Genomic DNA, 27,383 nt, shown 5'->3' with positions numbered 1-27,383 from the left:
TTTAACTTCACAAGATCTTCTGAGTTCAGCCTTGCCTTCCGACAGTAGGAACTTGGGAGGGTTTTTACTCTCTTAAGTAGTGCCAACTCTACCTCGGACCAAGGGTCCACCTTCCGGATCATAACAGTAAGCCAAGGCCATGGACCCGGTGAAGGCCTCCGCCCTGCGAGCCATTCCCAGCTTGGCCCAGAAGATAATGGAACAAGAGTATGTTGGAATCCATGGCAGCTTCCATAGAACGACTCAATGCCCGACTGGATGAAGTGGTAGCAACGCCTTCACCAACAACTCCTCCACCCGCACTAGCTCCGTCTGCTATGCAGGGCTATCCTAGCCCAGATATTCTGCTGCCAGCTCCTCCACGATATGCTGGAGAACCTAGTTTATGTCTGGGATTTCTTGATCAGTGCAGCATGCATTTTCACCTGCAAACTCCTCTCTTTCCGGATGACCTAACGAAGACTACCTACATCTTGTCCTTATTGGAAGGCAAGGCCCTGGCTTGGGCTTCTCTGCTATGGCAGCGTTCAGACCCGGTATTACAAGACTTTCCATGATTTTTGTAATTGTTTCGGACAGTATTTGAGGAACCCGGGAAACAAGCAGCTACTAGCACCGACCTCCTACATCTCCGGCAAGGAGGACGTTCTCTCACGGATTACAATATTGAATTACGAACCTTAGCTACTGAGCTTCATTGGGAGGAACGTGTCCTTTGGACTATATATCTTGAAGGACTATCAGCTAAAATCAAGGATGAGCTGGCAGCTCTAGAACTTCCGTCCTCCTTATATTCTCTCATTGAATTAGCAACCAGAATTGACCGCTGGCTACAAGAAAGGACTCGTGAAGGCCTAAGTTCGAGAAGACACCCGGTCGTCTCCTACTCTCCACATCTACCTGCCACGGCTTCTCGAGATCCCTCTACTATGGAAGGGACCGTGGAAGAACCCATGCAATTGGGCAGAGGTCCTCTATCACCAGAAGAACGTCAAGGACGCCGTAAGGCAGGCCTCTGCCTATATTGTGGGGGGGTCAGGACATCGTATAGCAACCTGCCCGATACGTCCGGGAAACAACAAAGCCTAGGATCCATGGGGGGTGTAACCCTAGGCATCACCTCACCAGCTCCCCCACTCACTTTGCCAGTTACACTTAACATTGAAGGACATGAATTTACCACACTGGCTTTGGTAGATTCCGGAGCCGGTGGAGACTTTATCCTACAAGAAGTGGTGGAACAGCTTCATATTCCCACACGTCCCTGTTCGAGGCCATTGATCATTTCTTCTATACACGGTAAACCCCTACCAGGAAGAATAACACACCACACAGTTCCTCTGGACTGCCATATTGCTCCGAACCACATGGAACAAAATACCTTTTATGTTCTCAAGAAAGCCATTCATCCGGTGGTTCTCGGCATTCCCTGGTTGCAACGCCAAAATCCACAATTTGATTGGAAGTCTTTAAAACTTGCCCAGTGGGGTTCAGGATGCCAGGAGACTTGCCTAAAAGGAATTTCCCCCTCTGGTAGTTTCCTCTGTACCTCTTTCCTGGGAAACTTACCTTTTCAGTACAGACAGTTTGCGGATGTCTTCTCCAAAGAGGCCGCTGATATGCTGCCTCCCCACCGAGAAGTTGACTGTACCATTAAGCTAATTCCGGGATCCACACCTCCTCGTGGGAGAGTCTACATAAGAACATAAGAAATTGCCATGCTGGGTCAGACCAAGGGTCCATCAAGCCCAGCATCCTGTTTCCAACAGAGGCCAAAACCAGGCCACAAGAACCTGGCAATTACACAAACACTAAGAAGAACCCATGCTACTGATGCAATTAATAGCAGTGGCTATTCCCTAAGTATAATTGATTATTTAATTATTTAATTATTTATTTATTTATTTAATATATTTCTATACCGGACTTCATGAATGGGATTCATATCACGCCGGTTTACATGGAACTTGGGGGATTAACAAGTGTAACCAAACAAGAAGGTTGAAATAAGCAAAGTTACATATAACAAGGGGATTGAACTTGGGGGCTAAGGTAGCCAGGAAGTAGACAGAGAGGAATTAACTACATATAAATAATATATGACGGGTTCAGAGATTAGTAAATATCCATTCCTTGGGCTGAGTCTGACGTGACATTTTTGAGTTAGGGGAAGGCTTGGAGGAAAAGCCACGTCTTAAGTTTTCTTCAAAAGGTGAGAAGACAGGGTTCCAGTCTTAATAGCCATTAATGGACTTCTCCTCCAAGAACTTATCCAAACCTTTTTTGAACCCAGCTACACTAACTGCACTAACCACCTCCTCTGGCAACAAATTCCAGAGCTTTATTGTGCGTTGAGTGAAAAAGAATTTTCTCCAATTAGTCTTAAATGTGTTACTTGCTAACTTCATGGAATGCCCCCTAGTCCTTCTATTATTCAAAAGTGTAAATAACCGGTTCACATCTACTCATTCAAGACCTCTCATGATCTTAAAGACCTCTATCATATCCCCCCTCAGCTGTCTCTTCTCCAAGCTGAACAGCCTTAACCTCTTCAGCCTTTCCTCATAGGGGAGCTGTTCCATCCCCTTTATCATTTTGGTTGCTCTTCTCTGTACCTTCTCCATCACAACTATATCTTTTTTGAGATGCGGCAACCAGAATTGTACACAGTATTCAAGGAGCGATACAGAGGCATTATGACATTTTCCGTTCTATTAACCATTCCCTTCCTAATAATTCCTAACATTCTATTTGCTTTTTTGACTGCTGCAGCACACTGAGCCGACGATTTTAAAGTATTATCCACTATGATGCCTAGATCTTTTTCCTGGGTGGTAGCTCCTAATATGGAACCTATCATCATGTAACTACAGCAAGGGTTATTTTTCCCTATATGCAACACCTTGCACTTGTCCACATTAAATTTCATCTGCCACTTGGATGCCCAATCTTCCAGTCTTGCAAGGTCCTCCTGTAATGTATCACAGTCTGCTTGTGATTTAACTACTCTGAATAATTTTGTATCATCTGCAAATTTGATAACCTCACTCGTCGTATTCCTTTCCAGATCATTTATATATATATTGAAAAGCACCGGTCCAAGTACAGATCCCTGAGGCACTCCACTGTTTACCCTTTTACACTGAGAAAATTAACCATTTAATCCTACTCTCTGTTTCCTGTCTTTTAACCAGTTTGTAATCCACGAAAGGACATCGCCTCCTATCCCATGACTTTTTAGTTTTCGTAGAAGCCTCTCATGAGGGACTTTGTCAAATGCCTTCTGAAAATCCAAATACACTACATCTACCGGTTCACCTTTATCCACATGTTTATTAACCCCTTCAAAAAAATGAAGCAGATTTGTTAGGCAAGACTTCCCTTCGGTAAATCCATGTTGGCTGTGTCCCATTAAATCGTGTCTTTCTATATGCTCTACGATTTTGATCTTGAGAATAGTTTCCACTATTTTTCCTGGCACCCTTATCCGCTGCAGAGACTCGGGCTATGTCCGAATATATCCAGGACAACCTACAGAAAGGGTTTATCCGAAGATCCACATCTCCAGCCAGGGCTGTTTTTTTTTTTTTTTGTTGGGAAAAAAGATGGTACGTTGCGCCCTTGTATCGATTTCCGTGGACTAAATGCTATTACCATCAAGGATCAATACCCATTACCCCTCATTGCGGAATTATTTGATCGTCTACAAGGAGCCTGGATATTCTCCAAATTAGATCTGCGAGGAGCGTATAATCTTGTCAGGATTCGTGAGGGTGATGAGTGGAAGATGGCTTTTAACACCAGAGACGGCCACTATGAGTACCTCGTCATGCCATTTGGCCTAACCAATGCTCCTGCCGTCTTCCAGCACCTTATTAATGAAATATTTAGACATCTGCTCTATATCTGAGTGGTGGTTTATCTAGACGACATTTTGATTTTTCCCGGAGATTTACAGACACATCATCAACATGTATACAAGTATTACAATGTTTGAGAGAGCATCGATATATGCCAAACTAGAGAAATGCATTTTTGAGAAGGAATCATTACCTTTCTTGGGGTATATTATCTCTAAGCAAGGTTTCCAAATGGATCCTACTAAATTGAAATGCATACAAGAATGGCCCCAACCCAATGGCCTACGTGCACTCCAAAGATTCCTCGGATTCGCTAACTACTATCGTAGTTTTATCAAAAAATTTTCCAAACTAGCCGCTCCCCTTACCGCACTCACTTGAAAAGGGGCTAACATCAGGGCTTGGCCCGAGAGGCCGAAGAAGCATTCCGGACTCTTAAAGAATCTTTCTTGCAACATCCTAGTCTCCGACATCCAGATCCCAGACGTCCATTTACAGTTGAGGTGGATGCCTCCACGGAAGGAGTAGGAGCGATCCTGAGCCAAAATGATGTAGCAGGAACATCTCATCCATACTCCTACTTTTCTAGAAAAGTTTCCTCTGCGGAACGCAATTATTCCATTGGCGACAAAGAACTGTTAGCTATTAAACTAGCTTTCGAGGAATGGCGGCAGTGGTTGGAGGGTGCACAACACCGCATAACCATTTTCACGGACCATAAAAACCAGGTTTACCTGCAACAAGCTCAACGTTTAAACCTGCGCCAGGCCCGCTGGGCACTGTTTTTTTTACACGTTTCGATTTTGAACTAAGATATCGACCCGATCTTTTGCCAGTGAGGACATTGAGGAGCCAATTCAAAACATTATCGATCCAGCCCGCATCATCCTTTCGGCAACTTTCACGGTTCCACCCGGTAAGACAGGGGTGCCTAGTAGGCTTCGCAATAAGGTACTAAAATGGGGACACGATTCCCAATTGGCTGGACATCAGGGGAGGATACGGACGCAGGCGCTTCTTCAACAACATTATTGGTGGCCTGGGATGTGCAAGGACATTTGCGCTTATGTAGAGTCCTGCCCCATTTGTGCTCAACATAAAAGTCCTACAGGGAAGACTTGAGGGCAATTGCAGCCACTTCCAGCCCCTACTAGACCATGGACTCACATCTCTACGGATTTTATTGTGGACCTTCCAGCTTCTGAAGGACATACTGTAATATAGATAGTGGTAGATCAATTTTCTAAGATGGCCCACTTCACCCCACTACCCTCCCTCCCGTCTGCTCCCCGTCTGGCCCAACTATTCATTTTACACATCTTCCGTCTTCATGGAATACCACAACACATTACCTCTGACCAGGGGTCTCAGTTCATGACCCGATACTGGCGGAGCCTCTGTACCAAGTTCCACAATACTCTGGACTTTACCACCGCGTTTCATCCCCAAGCCAAAGGACAGGCTTAACGCACTAATCGGGCATTAAAACAATTTTTACGTTCCTATGTTAATGTTCGACAGGATGATTGGGCGGCACTTCTGCCGTGGGCAGAATTTTCCCATAATTTTCATGCAGGTACCTCGACCAGGGCTTCACCATTTCAAATTGTATTCGGGCAACAGCCCACACCACCGGTGCCTTTACCTCTGTCTGTTTCGTCTCCGGCTGCCCAGCTTACAGCCATACAACTAAAAAGACTATGGGTTCGCACCCAGCAAATGCTACAGAAAGCAGCCTGTACCTGCAAAGAAATTTGCAGATAGACACAGACGACCAGCACCACGATTTCTTCCAGGAGAAAAGGTGTGGCTCAGCACCAGACATATTCATCTACGAGTTCCCTCGATGAGATTGGCCCCCCGTTATATTGGTCCCTTTCCAGTGATATGGCAATTAGGTCCCGTGACCTACCAACTACGCCTGCCCGCCACACTACGAATCCATAATTCATTTCATGTGTCGCTATTGAAGCCATTGGTCCTCACTTGGCCATCTTGAAAGGCTCCTGAAGCTCCACAACTGAGGGCTGAGGAGGAAAATACTTATCAAGTTCGGGAGGTTCTCGATGTTCGGAGATGAGGTTGCAAATGGGAGTACCTTCTAGCTTGGGAAGGATTTGGGCCAGAAAAGAATTCTTGGAAATCTGCTACAAAATATCCTAGATAAAGATCTTCTCAAAAACTTCCACATCAGTCACTCGGGAAAACCCAAACCTTTTCGGGGGAGGCCTATGGGAGGGGGTACTGTTATGGCCGCCGGTTGCGACAGACCGCGACCGGGGCCAGACACTCACCGATGCGGCAGACCGCCGAAATGCTGACTGCACTCAGGCATCAGCAGGGTCCCCTCGCGGCGATTTCTGCTGCTGCCGATCATGGCCACAGAGTCAGCTGCCTTCCTGCTCCTCCTCTGATGACTCCTCTCCTGCTGGGCCTCCCTAGAGTCGCGCGTGGCAGAAGCTATTTCTTAAAGGAGCCACGACAGGATATGGGATTGGCCCCTTCCTGTGGGCTCCACCTTCTGAGATACTATTTAAGGCAAGGTCTGCACCTCAGACCCTGCCTTGGCTTCTTGGCTCTTGTGCTGTGTTCCGTTCCTGTTTTGCTGTTTGGATTTCTGGTACTTGACCCCTGGACTGGCTGCTGATTTTCTTCTGGTTTTGACTCCCGGATTGGCTGCTGAATTTCTTTTGGTTTGACCCCTGGACCGGCTGTGGAGTATCCTTTGGTATTGACCCTTTAACTGGCTGTGGAGTACCCTTTGGTTTTGACCCTTGGACTGGCTGCGGAGTATCCTTTGGTTTGGACCCGTGGACCGGCTATTGACCCCGGGACCGGCTTAGACTACTCTCGAGCTTGATTTAGAGCTGCACACGACCTGCTGGAGGCGCCAGCCATCTGGATCACACGACCTGCTGGAGGCACCAGCCATCTGGATCACACGACCTGCTGGAGGCGCCAGCTATCTGGACCACACGACATGCAGGAGGCGCCTGCATCCAGATTCCCCTCTAACTTCACAAGATCTTCTGAGTTCAGTCTTGCCTTCTGACGGTAGGAACTTGGGAGGGTTTTTACTCTGTTAAGTAGTGCCAACTCTACCTCGGACCAAGGGTCCACCTTCCGGATCATAACAACATCTTAAAGGATGATTGAAGAGTTTCGTAAAACCCCGCCAATGACTGGGATAATTGAAAAAATGCCTCTTTTGTTGGAGGAGGCATTGTTGAACGACCAGATTGTTTTGGTAGTTCACCTGTTTTAGGTGGTACCAGATTAATTTTAGGGGAAGCCGTTGGTACATCATACTGGTTCCCTATCTTGTCCTCTGTGGTCCTAACAGAATTATCTGAGGACGTAGATGCAGCAGAGGAAGTGATTTGTATTACTTGTTTACGAGATAAGGAATCTGCACTTTGTGGGTGAGATGACATTTTTTATTTTATTTATTTAAAATTTTTATATACCGCACAATGGGTAGAGGTCTACCCGTCTAGGCAGTTTACATAGTTAAAAATAAATACATAAAATTATAACGTAACAATCATTACGGACAACAAAATAAACCTAGAAGTAGAAGGGCTCACTGCCCATGTATCTCTCGTCTTCACAGCTTTTTGATGTGAGTGATGTGATAGTCTATGGTGATGGTGTGACAATGACCCTGTGTGGGTTCTATCTCCCAACGGTGATAGTCTGATAAGTTTTGATTTCACCTCTGTAGAATTAGAGTCTGAAGAGGTGGAATGAGGTATATTTGGAGACTGATGTCTTCATTTTACCCCATGTGGTTTTGAAAGATATGCTTGCTTGTAACTTTGTAGTCCACTGTGCATTGATCTGTTTGCTGTCAAGTGCGCTAATGTCTTCGGCGCCATGTGCGCCAATGTTCCTTGTAGGCTGTGCGCATGTCGACTTGTGCACATAAGTCATCGTCGTGTGCGCAGATGGTTTCGGCGCCGGTTTCCAGCACCGAGCGCGCAGAAATCTCCAGCGCCGTGTTTTAGGTGGTACCGGATTAATTTTAGGGGAAGCCGTTGGTACATCAGATGTCTTCAGCGCCTTATGCACATATGTCTTTTGCGCTGTGCACGCCGGTATCTTGTGCGCATGTTGATTCGGGCGCAGACGGTGCTTCAGGCGCATAAGTTGCCGGTGCCAAAGTTTTAGGCGCCATTGTTTCCTGCGCCAATCGCCGAGGCTCTTTCGGTCCTCTCGGATCCGATGGCCTATGTCGGCTCAGTAAGGCTTTACCTCCAAGCCTGGAGGGTTGAGGATCCCACGACGATGCTCTTTTTTGAGTCGGAGCCGCCGCTGATGAGGGACCAGGTGAAAAATGAGCCTCCGATGGCTCGGAAAAAGTAAAAAGTTCAAGCATTCTGTAGGCCCGTTGTTTTTGGGCTCCTGGGACATTCGAGCACAAAAATCACAGTTTTGTAATTTATACTCTGGCCCCAGGCATTGGTAACATCGGTCATGGCCATCCGTGACCAACATTACCTTGCCACAGATACAGGGTTTAAACCCCGGCTTTTTTGACATTTCAAGAAAATAAGAAACGCTGAGGAGAAGTCAGCCCCGTGTGCAATCCCGCTCGCGGAAAAAACAGACTGAGGAGAATCTGTTACTTTCCTGCGCGGGAACACACACGCAGCCGCAGAGAGCTAAAATCTAAAGCTTTGCTTTGTAAAGCTCCGCCTCCCAGATCTGATTGACAGATCCCATGACAGCATGGCTAATTCAGCCCTGCTATCGATGGGAAAAATTACTTTTAAATCCTAACTACTTCCCTATAATGAATATACATCCCATAGACTTGTTTGTCATGACTAGATTGTAAGCTTCATGGAGCAGGAACTTTCTCATGTGTATACGTACAAGACTGTGTATATCCAGTACCGCTTTAGAAATGATAAATAAGAAATGATAAAAAATAGTACTAATAGAAGTAGTAGAGAATGGTTTTGTGCTATGGATGAGCTTACTTCCTTTTTTCTAAAGCCTTCAGCATCAGTCTCACCTGTAGAGACTGCGAATACCCTGCTGTCCGGAAGAGTGATGAGAACTAATATAACAGCAATGGACCAAGAAGCCAACATTTCTGTTTCACTTTTTATTCTGCATTTAAACTGATCAGAAACTATATTTAATTCACAGCAAAAAGAACATACCAAGGCAATCATCCATCAAGGAACCAATGGGAAAAATATAATTCTTATCGACCCTTGTTCCCACAATCTTCAGATGAATCTCATCATACTGCTATCACAATATCTTCATCCACTATTTTGGTAAAGCAAGAATTCCCTTTTCTAAATCCATGTATGTTTTTCCCCATTAAGCTGTGTCTATACATATGGCAGATAACATTTTTAGGAATAGCTTCTACCATTTTGCCTGGCACCGACATCAGGCTCACTAATCTTAAATTTCCCAGAACACCTCTGGAGCCCTTTTTAAAAATTGGCCACCCTCCAGTCCTTCAGGTACTGTAATAAGTTATAGATTCCTTGTAAACTGGTTTGCAAGTTCCTTTTTGAGTTCTTTCAGAGCTCTGTGTTGAACACTACCCAGTCCTAATCATTTGTTACTCTTAAGGGTAGATTTTAAGACATGTGCGCACATGTTATAAAATCAGGGGTCGGTGAGTGCAAGGGGTGCACATCAGTGCAACTTGCGCGTGACAACGCCCACGGCCTTCCCCCGTTTCCTCCCCTAAACTAACCTCCCTTCCCCGCCCCCTAGCCCTAACCTAGATCCCTTCCAACCTTTGTCATACCTGTTGCGCCTGCCTCAGGGCAGGCACAGATTGCACGCGCTGGCAGCCTGCCGGCACGCAATCCCTCGACACAGCGGCAATTGCCCGCTGTGCTGGGGGCCTCTCGCCCCGCCCCCACCCACCCCTTTTTCTTTGGCTCCGGGGCTTTACGCACATAGCCAGGCCTTTTTAAAATAGGCCCGGTGCAAGTAAGGCGATTTACGCGCGTAGGGCTTTTAAAATCCGGGCCTTAGTATGTTAATTTTTTCTATAGCATCTTCCATTTTCACAGTGATTTGCTTTACTTTCTCAGAATCATCACCAATGAACATTTCCAGTGTGGGTATATCCCAAACATCCTCTCCACTAAAGACTGAAGCAAACCTGTCTGCCTGAGTGCCCCTTTTACCCCTTGGTCATCTAATCTATCATGTTTCTTGCTTTAAATGTACTTGAAAAAGTTTATTATTAGTTTTTGCCTCTATTGCAAGCTTCTTTTCAAATTCTCTCTTAGCCTGCCTTATTAATTTTACATATAACTTGTCAATGCTTATGTTCTTTCTGAATTTCCTCATTTGAATTTGTTTTTCACGTTCTCTATTGTTTGGTCTTATTTATTTATTTAAACCATTTATATTCTGTATCTCTCAACAAAAAATGTACAAACCTTTGATCTTTTTAAATGTGTGGATTACGCTTTATTTGAGCTTCCAAGATGGAATTTTTAAACAATGTCCACGACTCATTTAAACTTTTAACCTTTGTAACCATTACTTTTAGCTTTTTTTCAAACTACATTTCCTCGTTTTATTGCAATCTTCCTTCTTAAAGTTAAATGCTTCTGAAGTAGATTTACTTAATGTCCTCCCTTCAGTGGGTGGACATGAAGGAAAACTACTGCAGAAGAAAATCTTTTCAGCACAGGATAAATTTGATCCTCAACATGACAAAAGGCAGAAACTGATCTAAGAATAATGCCTCGTTTTTATGAATGCATGAAAACAATAGAAGAGATGATGAAGAAATAGCACTGCTCAGCTCACCTGGGCACCATCGTAGCTGAAAATTCCCACCACACTGACAGGCACTGCTTTGTTCAAGCAACGTCCTAGAGCTTTGCGATTGAGAGCAAACACAAATGGGATATTCTGTTCACAAGCACAAGCGATAATGGTATGCAGAGTCTCATCCAACCCACCTGCAGCAAACACAAAAGGCTGGATTACCAGAGAGAAACAGAAACATCAAAAGCCTTTACGGCCGTTTAAAGGAGAAAATCATTTTTGGGTTCATGAGCGTCTCCTCTCCTCGTTATAGGTACATCAAAGTGCTTTTCTCATCTAAAGCATGACTAACATCATCAAAAAAGTGATATATTTGTTAAAAAATATTTTAAATGTTTATTCAAAATATCACATCACACAATCAAAATCATATAAATATTAGAAAACTATTAGAAAACAAAAAACATATGACAAACCAAAACAAAATCATACACACAAGAAAGGTTCCAGGGTCATAACCATTATGTAGGATTACTTGTGACATTTTCCAACAGAAACATGTGATCTAAACTTTCCACTTGCAAGACCTTTATATAGCAATGAGTAACAGACAATACACAGTTTAAAGGCATACCATCCAATCAAATTTCTAATTTAAGCCATAAGGGGTCTGTAAATTAAAAGTCTATCGTTGCTTTACACCACTAATGCGTTTAAAGTTCAGCAAAAAACACAGACTAAAGGAGAAACATTATTAAAACATACTGGCATTTAGTACAGAGCTTTGTAGGTTTGGAAAGACTCTCCATTCCCCTCATTTTTCTTTTAAATGTCCCCATATTTGGGATGTTTTAGTCTCTTCAAATCTTCCTCCAATTTCATCTTTCTCGGAGTCTCCCTGCTGGACACTGTAGTTGTACTCATTGCTCAGAGTCCTTCTGTGACATTCTGAGCTATGTACATCCTGTTTCTGGTAACTATGTGCACTTGAGATCTTATATGAAACGTGACACCCAATCTGTGATCTTTGTGATTCAATGCCCGTAATCTTATGTGGGTAAGATTATTTATTGATTTACAGTTTTTTTATATACCGACAACCATTTGCACATCGTATCGGTTTTACATATAACTTGGAACTATGACAGCGTAGCTATCACTTAGGCATAGCCTTTACAGGGAACAAAACTATATGATAATGTTTAAGACAAATTAACTAGGTACAAAGTAACTGGGTACAGGGTTTTAAAGTTGTAAACAGAATCACTAGATACAATATTTAAAGTATAGGTTAATTAATTACAATGATCTGAGGAGGAAAATTGAGCGGGAAGATAAGAGTGATTAGAGAGGAGGCTTGGTTATAAAGTTAACAAGAGGCTGAGGGAAGGGGACATTACGATACTGAATAAGAAGGGAGCTATTTACATAAAATTCAAAAGCATACAGTAAGTACACAAAATTCAGGAAAATCAAATCATGTAGGACAAGTTTCAGAAATTTTAAAGATAATACATAAAAGTGAAAATTTTAAATTTTAAAGATAATACATAAAAGTATTACCGTATGTATTATTATTTAAAGATAATAAAGTGAAAATGTATTATTTAAAGATAATACATAAAAGTGAAAATTTGTGTTACTGAACATTGTAGTAAGATTCGCGGGAGTTACATGGATGCACCTCTTGTCCAAAATCAGGTTGGCCATAGACATTCTATTGATGACCTTCATTTATTTGTGACAACAAATTTCTACCAGGCGAGGATATTAATCAAATGTTACTATGAGGGGAGCAAGGATGGATTCTTAATTTAAAGACTACAACCGCTTATAACTTAAATGAGAAAAATGATTGACTGGTATGTCTTTAAATTGTGTATTGTCTGTGATCCATGCACTACATAAATTTCTTGCAAGTGGAAATTTTAGCCCTTGAGGTCCATATTCAGTCACTGTTTAGATGGCTAACTTTGGAAGTATATTCAATTTTGCAGCCACGCTATTGAATATAGGAGGCTATCTTAAAGTTAGCCAGCTAACTTTAGGAAACTCTTTGGCCCACCCAGACTTAGCCAACTAGGTTAACTGGCTAACTTTTAAAATTCAAGTTAGCCAGACAACTTATCTAGTTAACGTAATTCCTCCCAGTTATGCCCTGGGAACAACTTATCCGGCTAAATTCTAGCCAGCTAATTTATAATTTATTAGCTGGCTAGAATTTAGCCAGATAAGTGCCCAAATATTAATTTAGCTAGATAGCTTCTGAATTATCCGGCTAAAAGCTTTTGAACATGGACCTCCTCGTTTCTGTTGGAAAATGGCATCCGTTTTGTTGGCATTTTAATTGAGCTAATTTTACACGGTTTGGCGAGTTCTCTGTAGCTAATTTATTTTGTTTTTCTCAATTTTACATCATATATATTTGGTTTATATATGATTTATTGTAAACATGTTACAGTGCAATTTCATCTGACACTAAGACCTCAAAGGCCTGCTTAAGGACAGCCTCAATTCTCCTATCTTGCGCATCCTTGAATGCCACGCCCCCCTTTTACAGGGTTAGTCGTCCGCTTGGTGATGGCACACACAAGCGCTTACACTTTCAGAAAGCTTAACTACTCTCTTGCAGATGGATCCAGGGTGTACAGCCCTTCCAAGCTCGCCCCACTTTAAAATTAGATTCTGGAGCACTCCATTCAAGATCAATAAATTCTTGAATAGTCTCTATAATGAGGGGAAAAAACATGAAGCTTTACACAAAGAAATTAAATGGGATTTTTCTTTGGCTCAGACATGGAATCAGCACCCGGCACTCAGCATTTTCAATGTCTGGGAAATCAGAGCCATCTCATCTCTATGAAAGAAATCCAACATTGCTCTATATGGCTCCAATCCTGGAGGAATTTCCCCATCCTCCAGGGAGTAAGGATCAGCTTCATCATCTGCGCCATTCGGGTCCCTATCAGTGTGACCCGCAGCAGGTCTAGATGTACTCCGACGCTTACTTGCAAACCAGGCATGTGGGAATCCACAGCCTGCGATCCTGAACTGTTAGGATTGGCTGGGGCCTCTGAGAGTGCCTGAAGAAAGATCTGCAGCCCTTGAAAAAATTGCACCCAAGAAAAAGCAGAGGCATCCATACCAAAACCAGGGGGAGTCAGTCCTGCACCCACTGTACTACCTTCCCCCATTGAGGAAGCAATTAGAGGAGCCCCCAAACCAGGCAAAACCTCTGGCAGTTCCCCCTCCTTTTCCCTTCCTGCATCATGCTGGGAAGGACTAGGCTTAGCAGCACAAAGGGAAAGGCGCTTAGGCTTCTTTGCTACCGGGACCATGGTAAACACCTGCTATTATTATGCTCCAAAAAGTGTCCGATAACTGTGCGCCCAGCTGCGCTTACCATGGACACCTACCTGAGCACCCTTAAATACAAACCTAAGTGCCTACCTAAGCACACATCAACATCAGACACTGCTTTGCAACAGTCTTGTGTGCAAAAAAGCACACAAATGTCACCGCGGTTTACCACGAGGCGACCAAGCAAAGCCTGAGAGTGGGGCCTAGCCAAAAAGGTCCCTCAACCCAAGCTGCCATGACTCTCCAAGCTCCTCTGGAGATAGGAAAGGACGTCGGCTTGGAGTGCCAAGCTCAGAGACCAGCATGGGAATGGAATCCTTAAAATTAACTCCCCTTTTTCTTTTTTAAATTATTCATTATCTGGGCTCAGCCCGTCCCGAATGAGTACAAAATCAGTCTCCGGCTGCGGGGGTGGGGTAGGCAAAGGCCTTCACAGCTGCGCTTGGCTTCCAGCACCCATTTATCCTCTCAGCTGTGTGTCTCTCTACAGCTAAGTCCACGCCGGAAAACAAGCTTCCAGACCAAGGCACTCATAGGGAGGGGATCCACAGATATCACCTCAGGAAAACTAGACTGAGGGCGGGACCATAAGGTATCACCACAGGAGAGTAGGGCAAATTAACTTCCTCCTACAAAATTTTTTTTTTTAAACAATCCCCAGTAAGGAGATGCATGGCCACCATATGCTGAAGACGGAGAATACTGGCGGGAGGATGTCAGTGCAAGGGTATATACTGTGACATCAGCTTTGCTCCATTTCTATCTGCTGGTTGAGGTGCATAACCCACTGGTGTTATTCACCTGTCTGAATGCTAAGAAATATAAATATTTTGAGACATTTTAAGATGTGCAGTCATCTCTGGGGTACTTTCACATTTATTTATTTAAAATTATTTATATACCATCTAACAATAAAATATTGATCAAAACGATGTACAATGTTCATAAGCAAACAAAAATGAAAAAAATAGAAAAAATACAATCATGAATTAAAATAAAGATTAAAAGTTATAAAACAAAATTTTAAAATAACTAACTTTAAACTTTACAAACAAGAGATAAAAAAAGATCAGTTCTGCATGACTTTGGAGTACAAAATGAAAAATGATGGATTTGTTAAGGTTACAATAGATCTGTATCTGGGATGGCAAATGCTTTTGAGAAAAGATAGGTTTTTAATGATTTCTTGAATTCTTTTGGGTTTGAAATTTGACAAAGCGGTGTAGGTAATGAGTTCCATATTTGTGGGCCAGCTACTGAGAATGCTCTGTTTCTTGTAATATTTAAACGTGCTAGGCGTACTGATGGAATATCTAATAGGTTTTGGCTCAGAGACCTTAAATGTCTGGTTGGTTTGTAAATTCGAAGAATAGTGCAAAGCCAGATTGAGGATGGATTATGTAATAGTGAATGACAATGGTCAGGATTTTATACTGTATTCGAAATTTTGGCACAAAGCTAATTTTGGGGTCTAAATTTGTATTATACTGCTGAGTTTTAGCTTGATAAGAATAATTGACTAAGTTTATTTAAATGATGCAGATTACTGCAACTTTGTTAATTTGTTGAAAAGATAATTCAATTAAAGTTAAAAATATATTACCAGATACTAAGCTCGTTTAGGTACTAAGACTTTTCCTGATTTATCTGAAAAATCTTGCTCCAGATTCCAGTTTTATTTTTCTTTCTTACTGACCCTGAATTCTATCAGACCCCTCTCTTTATGAACATGCAGTGTTGCAATGTATTTATGATCTCTTTATTTTCTTTACATTAAAACTGTATTTTGGGTACTTTATTACAAAAGGTCCATACTTCCTAACCAGGTATTTACCTTTTCTTAACTCTTATAAAACTGTTTCCCTATTACATTTTATGAAAGTATTTTTCCTTTTAAGTAAATGAATAATGAGATTTGGTAGAAGAAGTGTAATGAAAAAGAAAAATGTTCTCTACCAATTACTTTTATTTTCTTTTTCCTTCCTTCTATTAGGTTAGTAATTTTAAGTTTTGTAGAGAAAAATGGCATCTGAACAAAGAGAGCCCTCTTCTAAGGAATTTGCAGAGAAAAACAGCAACACTGCTTTGGAGAAGGGGGGTACAAACTGAAGTAGGTTGCACAATACTGAAAAATGGATAAATGTGCAATTTGGTAACAGAGTTTCAATTATTTTACATACTGGCATTTCAGCAAAAAATAAAAAAAAGATTTATAGATATTACATCAGCATTCATCAATATTCAAATGAATTTCATGTTTTTTTAATGTAAATATATATTTTACAAAGGTTACCTCTTGTGATATTAAATTAGAAAAATATCATTTATGTATCTTTCCAAGACTGAAGAGAGAAAAACTTAACATTACTAGTTTACTGATAAAAGAATTCTCACCTCTTAAAAAGTGGCTAAATAATTCCATGCAGCGCACAGAGGCACTAATCTTAATCCATTTACAATAATTATTGGGCTTCCGTACCAATACCCAACAAACCCAGTTCTGAACATAAACTTGACTGAATGTCATTTGTCTTAATCAACACACAATGATTTGATATTACAAAGTATTTTCTACAGATTCGTGCTCTATTGCCAAGACCACAAGCTGACATCAAGTATTAATCCACACACCTACAGCCATAAAATTTGAAAAATAAGAAGGCCTGAATCCATGCAGCACCTGCTAAAGCTTGCATCTCATTGCTAGGCCGAAAAGCTGTAATTCAAACTGTTTCTGTAATTATAGTACAACCTGCACCCTTTCACTCAGCTTTAAAATCACAAGGACTTCATCACTGGGTCCATGCCAGTCATTATAAAAAGATATCTGCTCCAATTACTGCAGTTACAGACAAGTCACGTGGGTGGGCCACTGACTCGTCTTGCTTGCAACATCAGAGGAATCAAACCTGTAATCTTCCTTTGAACCTGTGACAGCAAACACCTAACACAAATGAGGCATGTCTGAGCCCCAATGGAATGGGCCCCTCAAGGTCTGGCGGTGGATAGGTCTTGAATCCCTTGTCTACTGAATTCTCTAAGTCTACTTGAAGGGGTCCATTAGGGTCCCATGATAATCAAGTGCTTCATCCTAATAAAGACTACCTTTCCTGCACAAGATGTGGTTAAGCATCATCCTTCTTCATTCTGATTCACGTCATCACAGCAATGCCTTTTCCTGGAAGAAATGTTCGCCTGATAACTACAATCCAGACGAGCCTTAATCGTATCAATTGCTGAATATGCACTTATCTTCTGATCACAATCACATCATCTTTTACAGATGCTTCCTCGCTGTTCCAGCATATCTTACCTTCAGACTGTGACCAACTTCTGAGCTGTCTTACATCTTTGACTCAGCTGAATGGTGTTTCCAGTAAAATACAGGTGAAACATCATGACCTCATAGGGATGACTATCCAGAATGTCTATACTGCTGACGCTTACCCTAATGAAAGCTTTGCCCTTCTCCTCTAGTTGAAAGAAAAATGCAACTTACAATATGTTTGTAAGGATCTGTTGCCGAATGCTCCTCTGGTCTACAGGTGGTGCTGTGGGCTGTTTGGATTATCTATTCTCCCAACTCGAGGCTCCTCACCTCTCCTTGGCAGCCATCTTGTTTCTTGCACAAACCACATTCTCAACACTTCTCAGAACTTGATCCTACTTTAGTCCTCTTACTCTGGCTCTGCTTCTGTATTTGGAAGACGACTTCATCTCCTGACTCTATGGCTTGCGATCATGCCTAGTCCTCCCCTTGGCATCTGGTTTCCTGGTGTGTGCATGTTCCTTGCTCAGTTCCAGGCCTCTCTCTTGCTTTGTTCACCTGTCATGCTTTACCACCCACTAGGACTGGAGAGCCCCTCCCAAACAGAAAGTAGCTGGCATAGACTTAAGACACAGTTCCTGCTTCCATTGTTAATGGCCTGGATTCCCTTCTGCAGATATTATTAGGCCACTCATTTCTGAGGCAACCCACTGATGACAACTGTCACAATGTTCTAAAAATGCTGTCACAATATTCTAACAATAACAACCCTGGAACTTTAACAAGACAAATTTTTCAACTTATATCCTGTGGACAGTTCTACTCTCCTAACATTTATCATCAGTCTCTTGGTTCCAATAATTATCATCTGCTTTTGTTTGCCAAGTCATTGCTGATCTTATTCCTGAACCTGATTCATCTTAACTCATTCATATGACTCCTAAAGATGGCCCAAATATCACAGAAATTGTCCTTGGGAAAGAAATGACAACTTTATCCCCATTTTGATAATGGATAAAAATCGTAAGAGCTGTGGGTGTCTTTTAAAAGAGCTTTCATAAAGAATCTTTCATTATCTTTGAGTACACGATTCCCAACTTCTTTATCCATTGCTATGTCAATGCTTCCATGATTATCTCTGCTTCCAGTTAACATCCAGATATCTATCCTCATCATCAAGTGAAAAGATGACGACTAACCCCATCAGATCCATCCAGTTGGTACAAACTTATGCATTACTTAATTTCCAATCTTGGAGTCTATGAAAATAGCCAACAAAATTAGCAAAAGACTAATAAAGCATCAACAAGAAGTTTCCTTATTTGCTGGGGTGGTTATGCAAGTGTAATGATGGTGTGTGGTGGAATGGTATTCGTAAGAAAATTTAAGTTTGGATCTGCTTAGCTGGAATATTATAATGCTAGTTTGCATTTACTCTGACCAGTAGTGACCCTCAGAAAAAATTAAGTTTTGGAAAGCTATCTACTTCCCACAAACATTTACACTAATCAATCTAAATCATTTGAACTTTATTAATTACTGACTATACATGTACTATGAATGAAAGACAACTGGCCATTTCCTACCCCTCCTCTCTGGTGGCGGTGTTGGTGGAAGGGGGATAACCAATGAGTTCAAAGCTTCAAAACTGCAAATGATTCTTAATGTCAAGATTTCCCATGACCCAAGACTTAGAAATTATTCCCAGTAGACCTTCTATTTACATTTGAATGAAAATTATGATATCATATTAAATATTTCAACAAAAAAGACCACTGGGTATTGCATGCAAACAAAGAAAAAATAAACCCAGAAATCAGTGTTAAATCACAATAGTGAGAATCAAAGTGCAAATTGTACTTTTGATTTTGATAATTGATTTAAAATTATTTTTAATAGAGGAAAAAAGACTTCAGATGCCACCTGTTAGCCAATGTGTTTCAGAGATGGTTTTAGAGTGCAAAATCAGTCTTAAAAAAAGCCCCCACATGAAATATAAGTGCCAATCATTTAAGGATACTTAAATTTATAATTTTTGGTGTTGTGCTCAATTCATATCCAAAACAAAGTTGCAATCCATAAATACGGTTTGCTGCTCATCTTCAGCAAAAAGTTCAAATGTACTCATTGCCTGTTTAGACTCTTTAACAAAGTACACTTAGCTTTTACTCTGATGGACCAAAAAAAACCCAAAATAAAAATCATGCATTTCCTTTCAAATTCAGTAAACTCACCAAAAATATGCTTGCTTTTACCATTAAACATTTAAACATGACACTACTGACTAAACCTTCTCTTCAAAGATGGCTCAAAGCTTGGGGCAGCCCTTCATCTTTCCTTTAGATGAAAAAATGTCCAATCAAAACAAAACATGTGGCAGATTCTTAGTGGCTGCTGAGATTTCATGTTGACAGCAGAAAATTCACCTATTGGTTTGTGCTGAATGCCGTGTTTCAAAATACCAAAAACATTAAAAATAATTTTTTTTTTTGTATTTAAAACTTATTGGCAAAATAACAAAAAGTCAACAATATGCAAATACAATAAATAGCCAGCTTTTGTTGTTTCCAGCATACCGGTACAGTCAATAACATAAAGAAGCAAGTGTAAATAATTGTCAAACTCCCCAATACCCCCAACCCCCCCCCCCCCCAGTACCAAGCATTGCAATGAAAACTCATGTATTCCCAGACGATTACTCATGATTCTTTAAACAAATGAAAACTAATCGCAAAGATAACCATAATAAATGTCCCACAATTAAATGCTCTTCTGATGTCCACAACAAGTCAAGCACATTAAGTTAACCAATCGACTGACTTAAAAGATAAGTAAGTAAATAAATAAATAAATAGATAAATAAATAATCCCATACTCAATAAAGGCTCTAAGCTGCTTAGTTCACAGATCCAATGCTGTTTCTTCTGAACCAATATTTTGTCCCGATCTCCTCCATGAGAATGTCTGTCAAGTATTGAGTAATAAAAATCATTTCTTTTTAATGTTTTCGGTACAGTCATCTAGAGATGTATACATGTTTACAAATTTAGCATTAGTTACATTTATTACTGAATGTATTCTCTCCTGTGCTAAATTTGTCCACCCCGCTAACTTGTTGCTCTCTTATTTTCAGCTTTTGTTGTCATTTTTTAAAATTTTATTTTATTTAGATTTTTATATTCCACTTTTCGGCATTTCAAAGTATACATCAAAGCGGATTACATTCAGGTACTATAGGTATTTTTCTATCCTCACAGGGCTTACAATCTAATTTTATACCTGAGGCAACGGAGGGTAAATTGACTTGCCCAATGTCACAAGGAGTGACAGTAAGATTTGAGCCCTAGTTTCCCTAGGTCCTAGTCTTCTGCTCTAACCAGTAGGCTACTCCTCCACTCCAATCTGATCAGGCTGAAGAGCTGTGCTAAAGTTAGCCAGCTACGTTTAGCCGGCCAACTTTAAGATATCCAGCTAACCCCTAGATATATCGAGCCGTGATATCTTTTCACAGGAGTGGTCCCATTATCACGGTGGGGGGGCTGTCGCTGCGATAGTGGGGACACCCTCCAAAAAAAAAATTGTTGTTCTATAGCGCGTTCTTTTGTCTTGAGGCCAAACACTGTGGGACAAAAGAGCACGCCTATTGGCCCTTTAACGCAATGGCAGTCCCATCCTCAAGGACATTTTTTTGTTTTCTTAAATACAAACAAGTCTGTATATTCCTGCCTCATTTTTTGTACAATACCACTAAATCATGTTTTTTTTTCCTGGACTTTGGGTAGAAAGTTTACAGTACCTGGAGTCTAGAAACTAGAGTACATCTAGCTCCACTGCATCACAAGTCCCACAGTATATATATTAAAAACAATCTATAATGACAATACCTTTTTTTCCCTTAAATTTGAAAGCAAGTCTGAATTAGAGGAAGTCAGTCAACTGTTAGGCCTCACAAATTAAATCTTTACCTTTGGATTGAATCTTCTCACAGTTTGGAGAAATAATTACACATTCCAGCTTTCGCAGCTTCAGATGCTTCAAAACTTCTCTGAGCCCCATAACAAGTCGGCGTTTAGTTTTAGCTTTTATTGGGTCCTTCTGATATAAGCGATCCTGGAAGCGGACCAGTTCCTTCAGCAGCTCTGTGACACAGCTATCAACTTCTTTACTAAGCACCTGACTGCAGTACCTGTAGAAAAGGATGGATCTTATTAATCAGTGCTCGTTAGTCATACATAATTACTGATTATGAAATGAAATTTCCATCCCCATTATTTCTCACTAATAAAGTGAAGTAACTTACTGTAACAGTCGTTCTCCAATGGACAAGAAGATATCAGTCCTCATATATGGGGTACATCATTCGAAGGAGCCTGGCACAGCACTTTGATTCCAAATTTCTAAGAGCTTGAATATGCTCTATTGATCATATGAAGCACTAGTCACCTCCCTGCCTCCGATGCAGGAACCCGCAGTCCACAATAAACCTATGACTTGAAGAAACCAACTCCAAGGTGATACAGAAGGATTTTGTGAGGACTAATATCCTGCTGTCCATTGGAGAATCACAGTTACAGGTAAATAACTTCACTTTTTCCAAGAACAAGCAGGATGTCGGTGCTCACTTATGGGCACTCTCAAGTTACAGGCTGCTAGCAAAGGAAAGGGAAAAACTAAACAATGCCAAAAGCACTACTGTTCTGGGTGGCGACAGGCTAACCATTTTTGTCTCCCCCCCACACACACTTTTTTTTGTGGCAGTCTGACCAATAACTGGCCCTAGGAGGGAATGGAGTTAGGTTTTACACCTCAAAGAGACTCCACAGGACAGACTGTTTAAAATTCAGTTTCATATCAGCAACCACTGCCAGAACAGGGGTGCGTTGTGAATGTGTGGCAGAAAACCCATTTCGCTGCTTTGAATTCGATGCAGTCAGAGATCCAGCACAGTGAGCTTTGACATATTCCACTACATTCAAGTCCTCTTGGACAAAAGGGCATAAAATCACTAACCAAGAGAAATAAATCTCTTGGGTATGGTCATTATAGTTTTTGAGTGTCAAAAAGAAAATTTGAGTAAACTATCTGGGGCTTTAGAGCCCTCTAGATAGAAGGCTGTGGATTACCTATATCTGAGTAATATCAACAGATTGTTACTCTGACTAGAAAGGTGCATGGAAACAATTTACTAGGGAAAATACTTCAAAGAAAGTGAGAATGGCATGAGAGTGTGGCAGATCCCATCTGCAGAGTAACCACTAACAAAAACTTGACCTCCCAGGTCAGATATTATGCTGACAAGAGTGCAGAAACCCGAAAGAGCTTCTAACCACTAGGTAAGCACCTTGCTATATCCCATGACCAAGTGAAAGGCTCAACAGTGAGCTTTGACTGAAGCCCACCTAATATAAAGCATAATTAAGGTCACTTTTGGACAATTTACCTAAGTGAAACTGAACTGCATCTGTTATCCAAATGACATGTGACACTTCAGAAAGCATTTTCAAGACTTTCTTTCTAAACCCTGGCTTCCCTCCTGAAATCCCTTCTGGATGCTAGAGGAATGAGAGATATATTAGTAAATAATTCTGGGGCTGCAGGGATAGAAAAGCATACTCTAAGATGTACATATCAACATTGGGCAATTTATCAACCTTACTAATTCCCTGATAAATGTTTACCAAGCTTCCAGTGAATCTGTCTCAACCAATAGGGTCTAGTTTCTTCTCAGCATAACATAGGGCTACGTAAACTGAGTGATTTGAACAGAATCTAGTAAAAACCCCAGACTTTAGGATATATGGATATCCTGAGGTGAAAGTTCAGTAGCCTCCCTATTAACAGATGGAAATATCATTGCCACAAGATTTTGCACCTGTGGAAATCTTCCACCCCTGATCAGGGATCAGTGAGTTCTAGACTCTGGTTCAGACTGACCATCAAGAGAGACATCTCACCCACTCGGCATAGGATTTTAAGACTGTTAAAGATAGCCTTCTTCAATATAATAATTTGTTACACAAGGTAGAATTAATATCTGTATGGACAAGGATCCCAGATTTATACTTATTGTCTTCCACTGAAGGAAGACAGTGAAAGTACATGTGTGACCCCACCTTGGGTGTGGAGCTTCTTATGCAAGCTTCCAAATCCGGGATGCATGCAGTCATTGTTAGGTTAAGTTGTACTAGACAACTTCAGAATAAATCAGCCGCCAGGACAGTATTCTTCTCATGGCTAAATGTTCAGATGTTGTGTATGACGTGGAGTAGATGGAGCCATCCATTCCTTAGGGGTCAGCGTACAGTCTAAACAGGATGTTGACCTATCCAAAATGGAAACAAAGCAACACGCTCAGTTTTCACAGCAGGTATTTGAAATGCACTTCCCTTACCCGGGAGAAAGACCTTTCCTGCTCCTTGCCAATGGACTCCTACTAGTGGGAATCCACTGCCAATACTGTAATACGCCAAATTTTACGAAGGAACTTTGCATGTCTTGCGATATCTGGCCTGTGTGCGCAAAACGTAGCTGTGAGAGTTCCCCTCCCCAGACAGGTCCATGAATCCAGCAGGGGACTGAGGATGGTTCAGGTAGAAAGAAACTACCTAGAAGCAAACTTGCCAGGAGAAGGGAGAAAAAAAAAGCATTCCCTTCCCTGAAAAGGAAGTAAGGCAATGAGGGGAAAACATTCTATGATCTCCCTTGGCAGGCCTTAAATAACATACTTACATTCAGGATGGGAATAAGTTCTCAACTTTTTCAGGGTCATTAACTATGTGGGACCAGACCCCATTTCCTCACCTGTAGGGTAAGTTTATTGATATGGTAGGTGACACTGAGAAGCTGCAAAATAATTTCTCAGAGAGTGATTGGGAGGAGTATTGAATAAGGATACTCTGCTCTTGATAACCTGAGGATCTTGGATACTCCGAATTCAGCTAAACGTCTCATCCCTCCTTATAACCAAAGGTATCACAACAATGATTCTGGGCAACGAACCCCTGATCTATAGTAAGCCATCTACTCTCAGAATGAGGCTAAGGGAACAACCACTGACAGGTAGAGAGATTAAAGGGGAGGCCCTCTCTTCCCTATAGTGCACTATAGTGTGAGCAGCTGGTGATCTTAACACTACATCACTGCTCGGAGCGGATGATGCTCAATGGCAACAGGGGCAACTGACAGTACTTGGCATTTATGGTGCTCAGTGGTGCCTGGTGCTGCATGAAGCAAATAACACTCAATAGCTGCCCTTTGCAGATGGCATTCTAGGGCACCTGGTACTGTCAATAATGGTACTTGGCTGACCATGGCCCTTGGAGAGCCACCCAGCACCATCTGCACTTGATGGCGCAATGGTGCTGAAGGCATATAGTGCAGACTGTATTAAGTTCATGGCACCGGTGGCATTCAGAGCGCTTGGCACCGACAGTGCTAAGGATGCATACAGTGCTCAGCACTGACAGCACTCATGGCGCTCAGTGCCTACAGTGCACTCGGTGCTGATGGCACTCAACAGTGGAGCTGACAATACTCAGCACCACCCTGTACCATTCACTGATGGTGCTTGCTGTCACCCCACATTCACAGCACTTGATGATGCCGATGGCGCTTATGGTAGACACTGCACTCTGTGCAGGACACTATGGAGTCTTGTGTCAATTATGTTCTATGGTGCTCAGCACTGCTGCCAAATGGCATTTAGTGCAGATGGTGCAGATGCCAGGCCGAAAGGTAGTACTCGGTATTGGTAGTGGTTTCGGCCTACTAGAAAATGCAGGTATTTGTGATGAGATTGCGTGATCGCAATGTGGGTATATGCGTCTTTCAGGTCTAGAGAGCATAGCCAATCCCCTCTTTGCAGCAGAGGGAGTAGCAACCCCAGGGTTACCATCTTGAATTTCTCCTTGGAAAGGTACTTGTTGAGAGCCCGTAGGTCTAGGATTGGACGAAGTCCCCCTGACTTTTTTGGGATCAGGAAGTACCTGGAGTAGAACCCTAGTCCTTGTTGTAGGGGAGGAACGGGTTCTATAGCGTTTGACTGTAGGAGAAGAGAAACTTCCTGCTCTAAAAGAACAGAGTGATCGGTGAGTCTCCACGCCTGCAGAGGTGGGGAGTCGGCAGGGAGGGATAGGAAGTTGAGGTGGTAACCCTGTGCAATGATTGCTATCACCCATTGATCTGTGGTGATTTGATGCCATCTTTCTAGAAAGTGGCAGAGCCGTCCTCCTACTGGTATAGCTGGAAGAGGGGTTTGGCAAGTGCTCTCTAAGGGAAAGTCAAAAACCCGCTGCAGGGCCCGGTGGTGGAGCTGCTGCAGGCTTTTGTTTACGAGTCTGGCGAGGCTGGGTCTTATGGTAAGACCGTGCGGGCCTAGGCTTGGATGATGGGGGATAATACTTTCTTGGCCTAAAGAAAGACTTTTTGGAGTCCTTTCGAAACGGCTGCTTAGGCGGCAAGTCAGGAGGAATAGATGAGAGCTGTTTAAGCGTCTCATGATGATCCTTCAATTCAGCAACAATTTGTTGAATTTGCTCACCAAATAAATTATCCCCTAGGCAGGGTAAATCAGAGAGCCTGTCCTGAACTTCTGGACGAAGGTCAGACGATTTAAGCCAAGCCCAACGTCTGGCTGAGATGGCTGTGGCAGAAAATCTCGTGGAAGCATCAAAGATGTCATAAGCTGTTCTTATTTCATGCTTCCCAGCTTCAAATCCTTTATTTAAAAGGGATTGAAGCTGTGGCTGGAACTGTTCAGGCAAGGCATCTGTGTATTCCTGCATCTGTTTCAGAATGACCCTATTATATTGTGTCATATAAAGTTGATAAGAAGCTATTCTGGAAATCAGCATAGCTCCATGATATACCTTCCTACCTACACTATCTAGGAATTTGTTTTCCTTAGTAGGAGGTATGGAAGAATGAGGCTTTAGTCGTTTAGCTTTCTTTTGAACTGATTCTACTACTACAGAATGATGGTCTAATTGAGGTTTTTGAAAACCAGGTGCTGACTGTACAAGATATGTAGAGTCAGCTTTTTTATTGACTGGAGAAACAGATCCAGGAGATTCCCAATTCTTTTTAAGAAGGTCTAGAAAAACCTGATGAATGGGAATAGAAGTGATGACTTTCGGGGCATCCAAAAATTGGAGCAATTCCATCATTTGGTGCCTGTCATCTTGTTCAGATTGAAGTTGGAATGGGACCAACTCTGACATTTCCTTCACAAAATTTATGAAAGAGAGGTCCTCAGGGGGAGAACGCTTTCTACTCTCCGCAGGAGAGGGCGGTGAAGGCAAATCATCGGTTTCAGTAGTAGGTATCATCACCCCAAGTATCATAGGGATCTGGATATGACCTGCAGGACCTCGAGGGGGCTGAATACCTGAAGGCCCAGGTTGAGGTTCCGAAATATCGGGTGGGGAATCACCGAGGGCATCGAGAAAATCCTCGAAGGAATCGGTGCCGGTATCGGTGCCGGTGTGGGCATCGAGGGAACCGGTGTCGGTCTCGATGGAATCGGTGTTGGCATCGGAAACCTCGGTGGAGCAAAGGTACGTATCGCCCCCGAAGAAGCAATCGGTGGCGAGGGATGACCTGGCATCGATGGAACAATTCCAGAAGGGGGAATTCGATACGGTGTTTCTCCACCTGATGATAAACCTGTCTGTGACAGCGGTCTTGCCGGTGTCGGTGACCCAGGTATCACCGGTGGAAGGGCTGTCATGAGCAACCTCCATCCGGTGTAGCAGCGGTGCCAATGCTGCTGCAATCGGCTCGGTGACCGGTTCCACTCTCGGTGCCGGAGGAGTCTGGAACCGTAGCATCGCCTTATCGATGGCCTCCTGGACCAGCCGGTCCAGTTCTACCCGGAGACCAGGGGTAACAAGACCCGGCTCGACGGGAGAGGGAGGCTGAGGCTGAGCCGGAGGGACCACCGTCACCGGTGGGGTCGCGGCTCCAAACCCCGAGGGGGTGAGGGTTTGCCTCGGTGCCTGCGAAACAGAAGTGGACGGTGCCACTTCTGATCGAGGCTTTTTTTGGCGGTTGGCTCGGTCGTCGGTACTGAGGTCGATGACGTCGATTCCTCGACAGGCCGAGACTTATGACGTCGATGGCGATGTTTTTCTTTT

At 42.4% G+C, this 27,383-nt stretch overlaps 1 protein-coding gene across 7 annotated transcripts in view; it reads right to left on the bottom strand.

Moving 5' to 3' along the window:
- The window catches only part of SECISBP2 (SECIS binding protein 2), a 303,042-nt gene that overhangs the window by 45,332 nt on the left and 230,327 nt on the right, over positions 1 to 27,383 (bottom strand). For all 7 annotated transcript variants that reach the window (XM_029618469.1, XM_029618450.1, XM_029618477.1 and 4 more), the window contains 2 exons: positions 21,216 to 21,436; positions 10,662 to 10,816 (listed from right to left, as the gene is read on the bottom strand). In XM_029618469.1, coding sequence (XP_029474329.1) covers positions 10,662 to 10,816; positions 21,216 to 21,436 — 376 coding nt within the window. The remainder of the gene's footprint in view (positions 1 to 10,661; positions 10,817 to 21,215; positions 21,437 to 27,383) is intronic.

This window comes from Rhinatrema bivittatum, chromosome 1 (genome assembly GCF_901001135.1).
Source record: "Rhinatrema bivittatum chromosome 1, aRhiBiv1.1, whole genome shotgun sequence".
Classification (NCBI taxonomy): domain Eukaryota; kingdom Metazoa; phylum Chordata; class Amphibia; order Gymnophiona; family Rhinatrematidae; genus Rhinatrema; species Rhinatrema bivittatum.
This window is presented reverse-complemented; position numbering and strand designations above follow the sequence as displayed.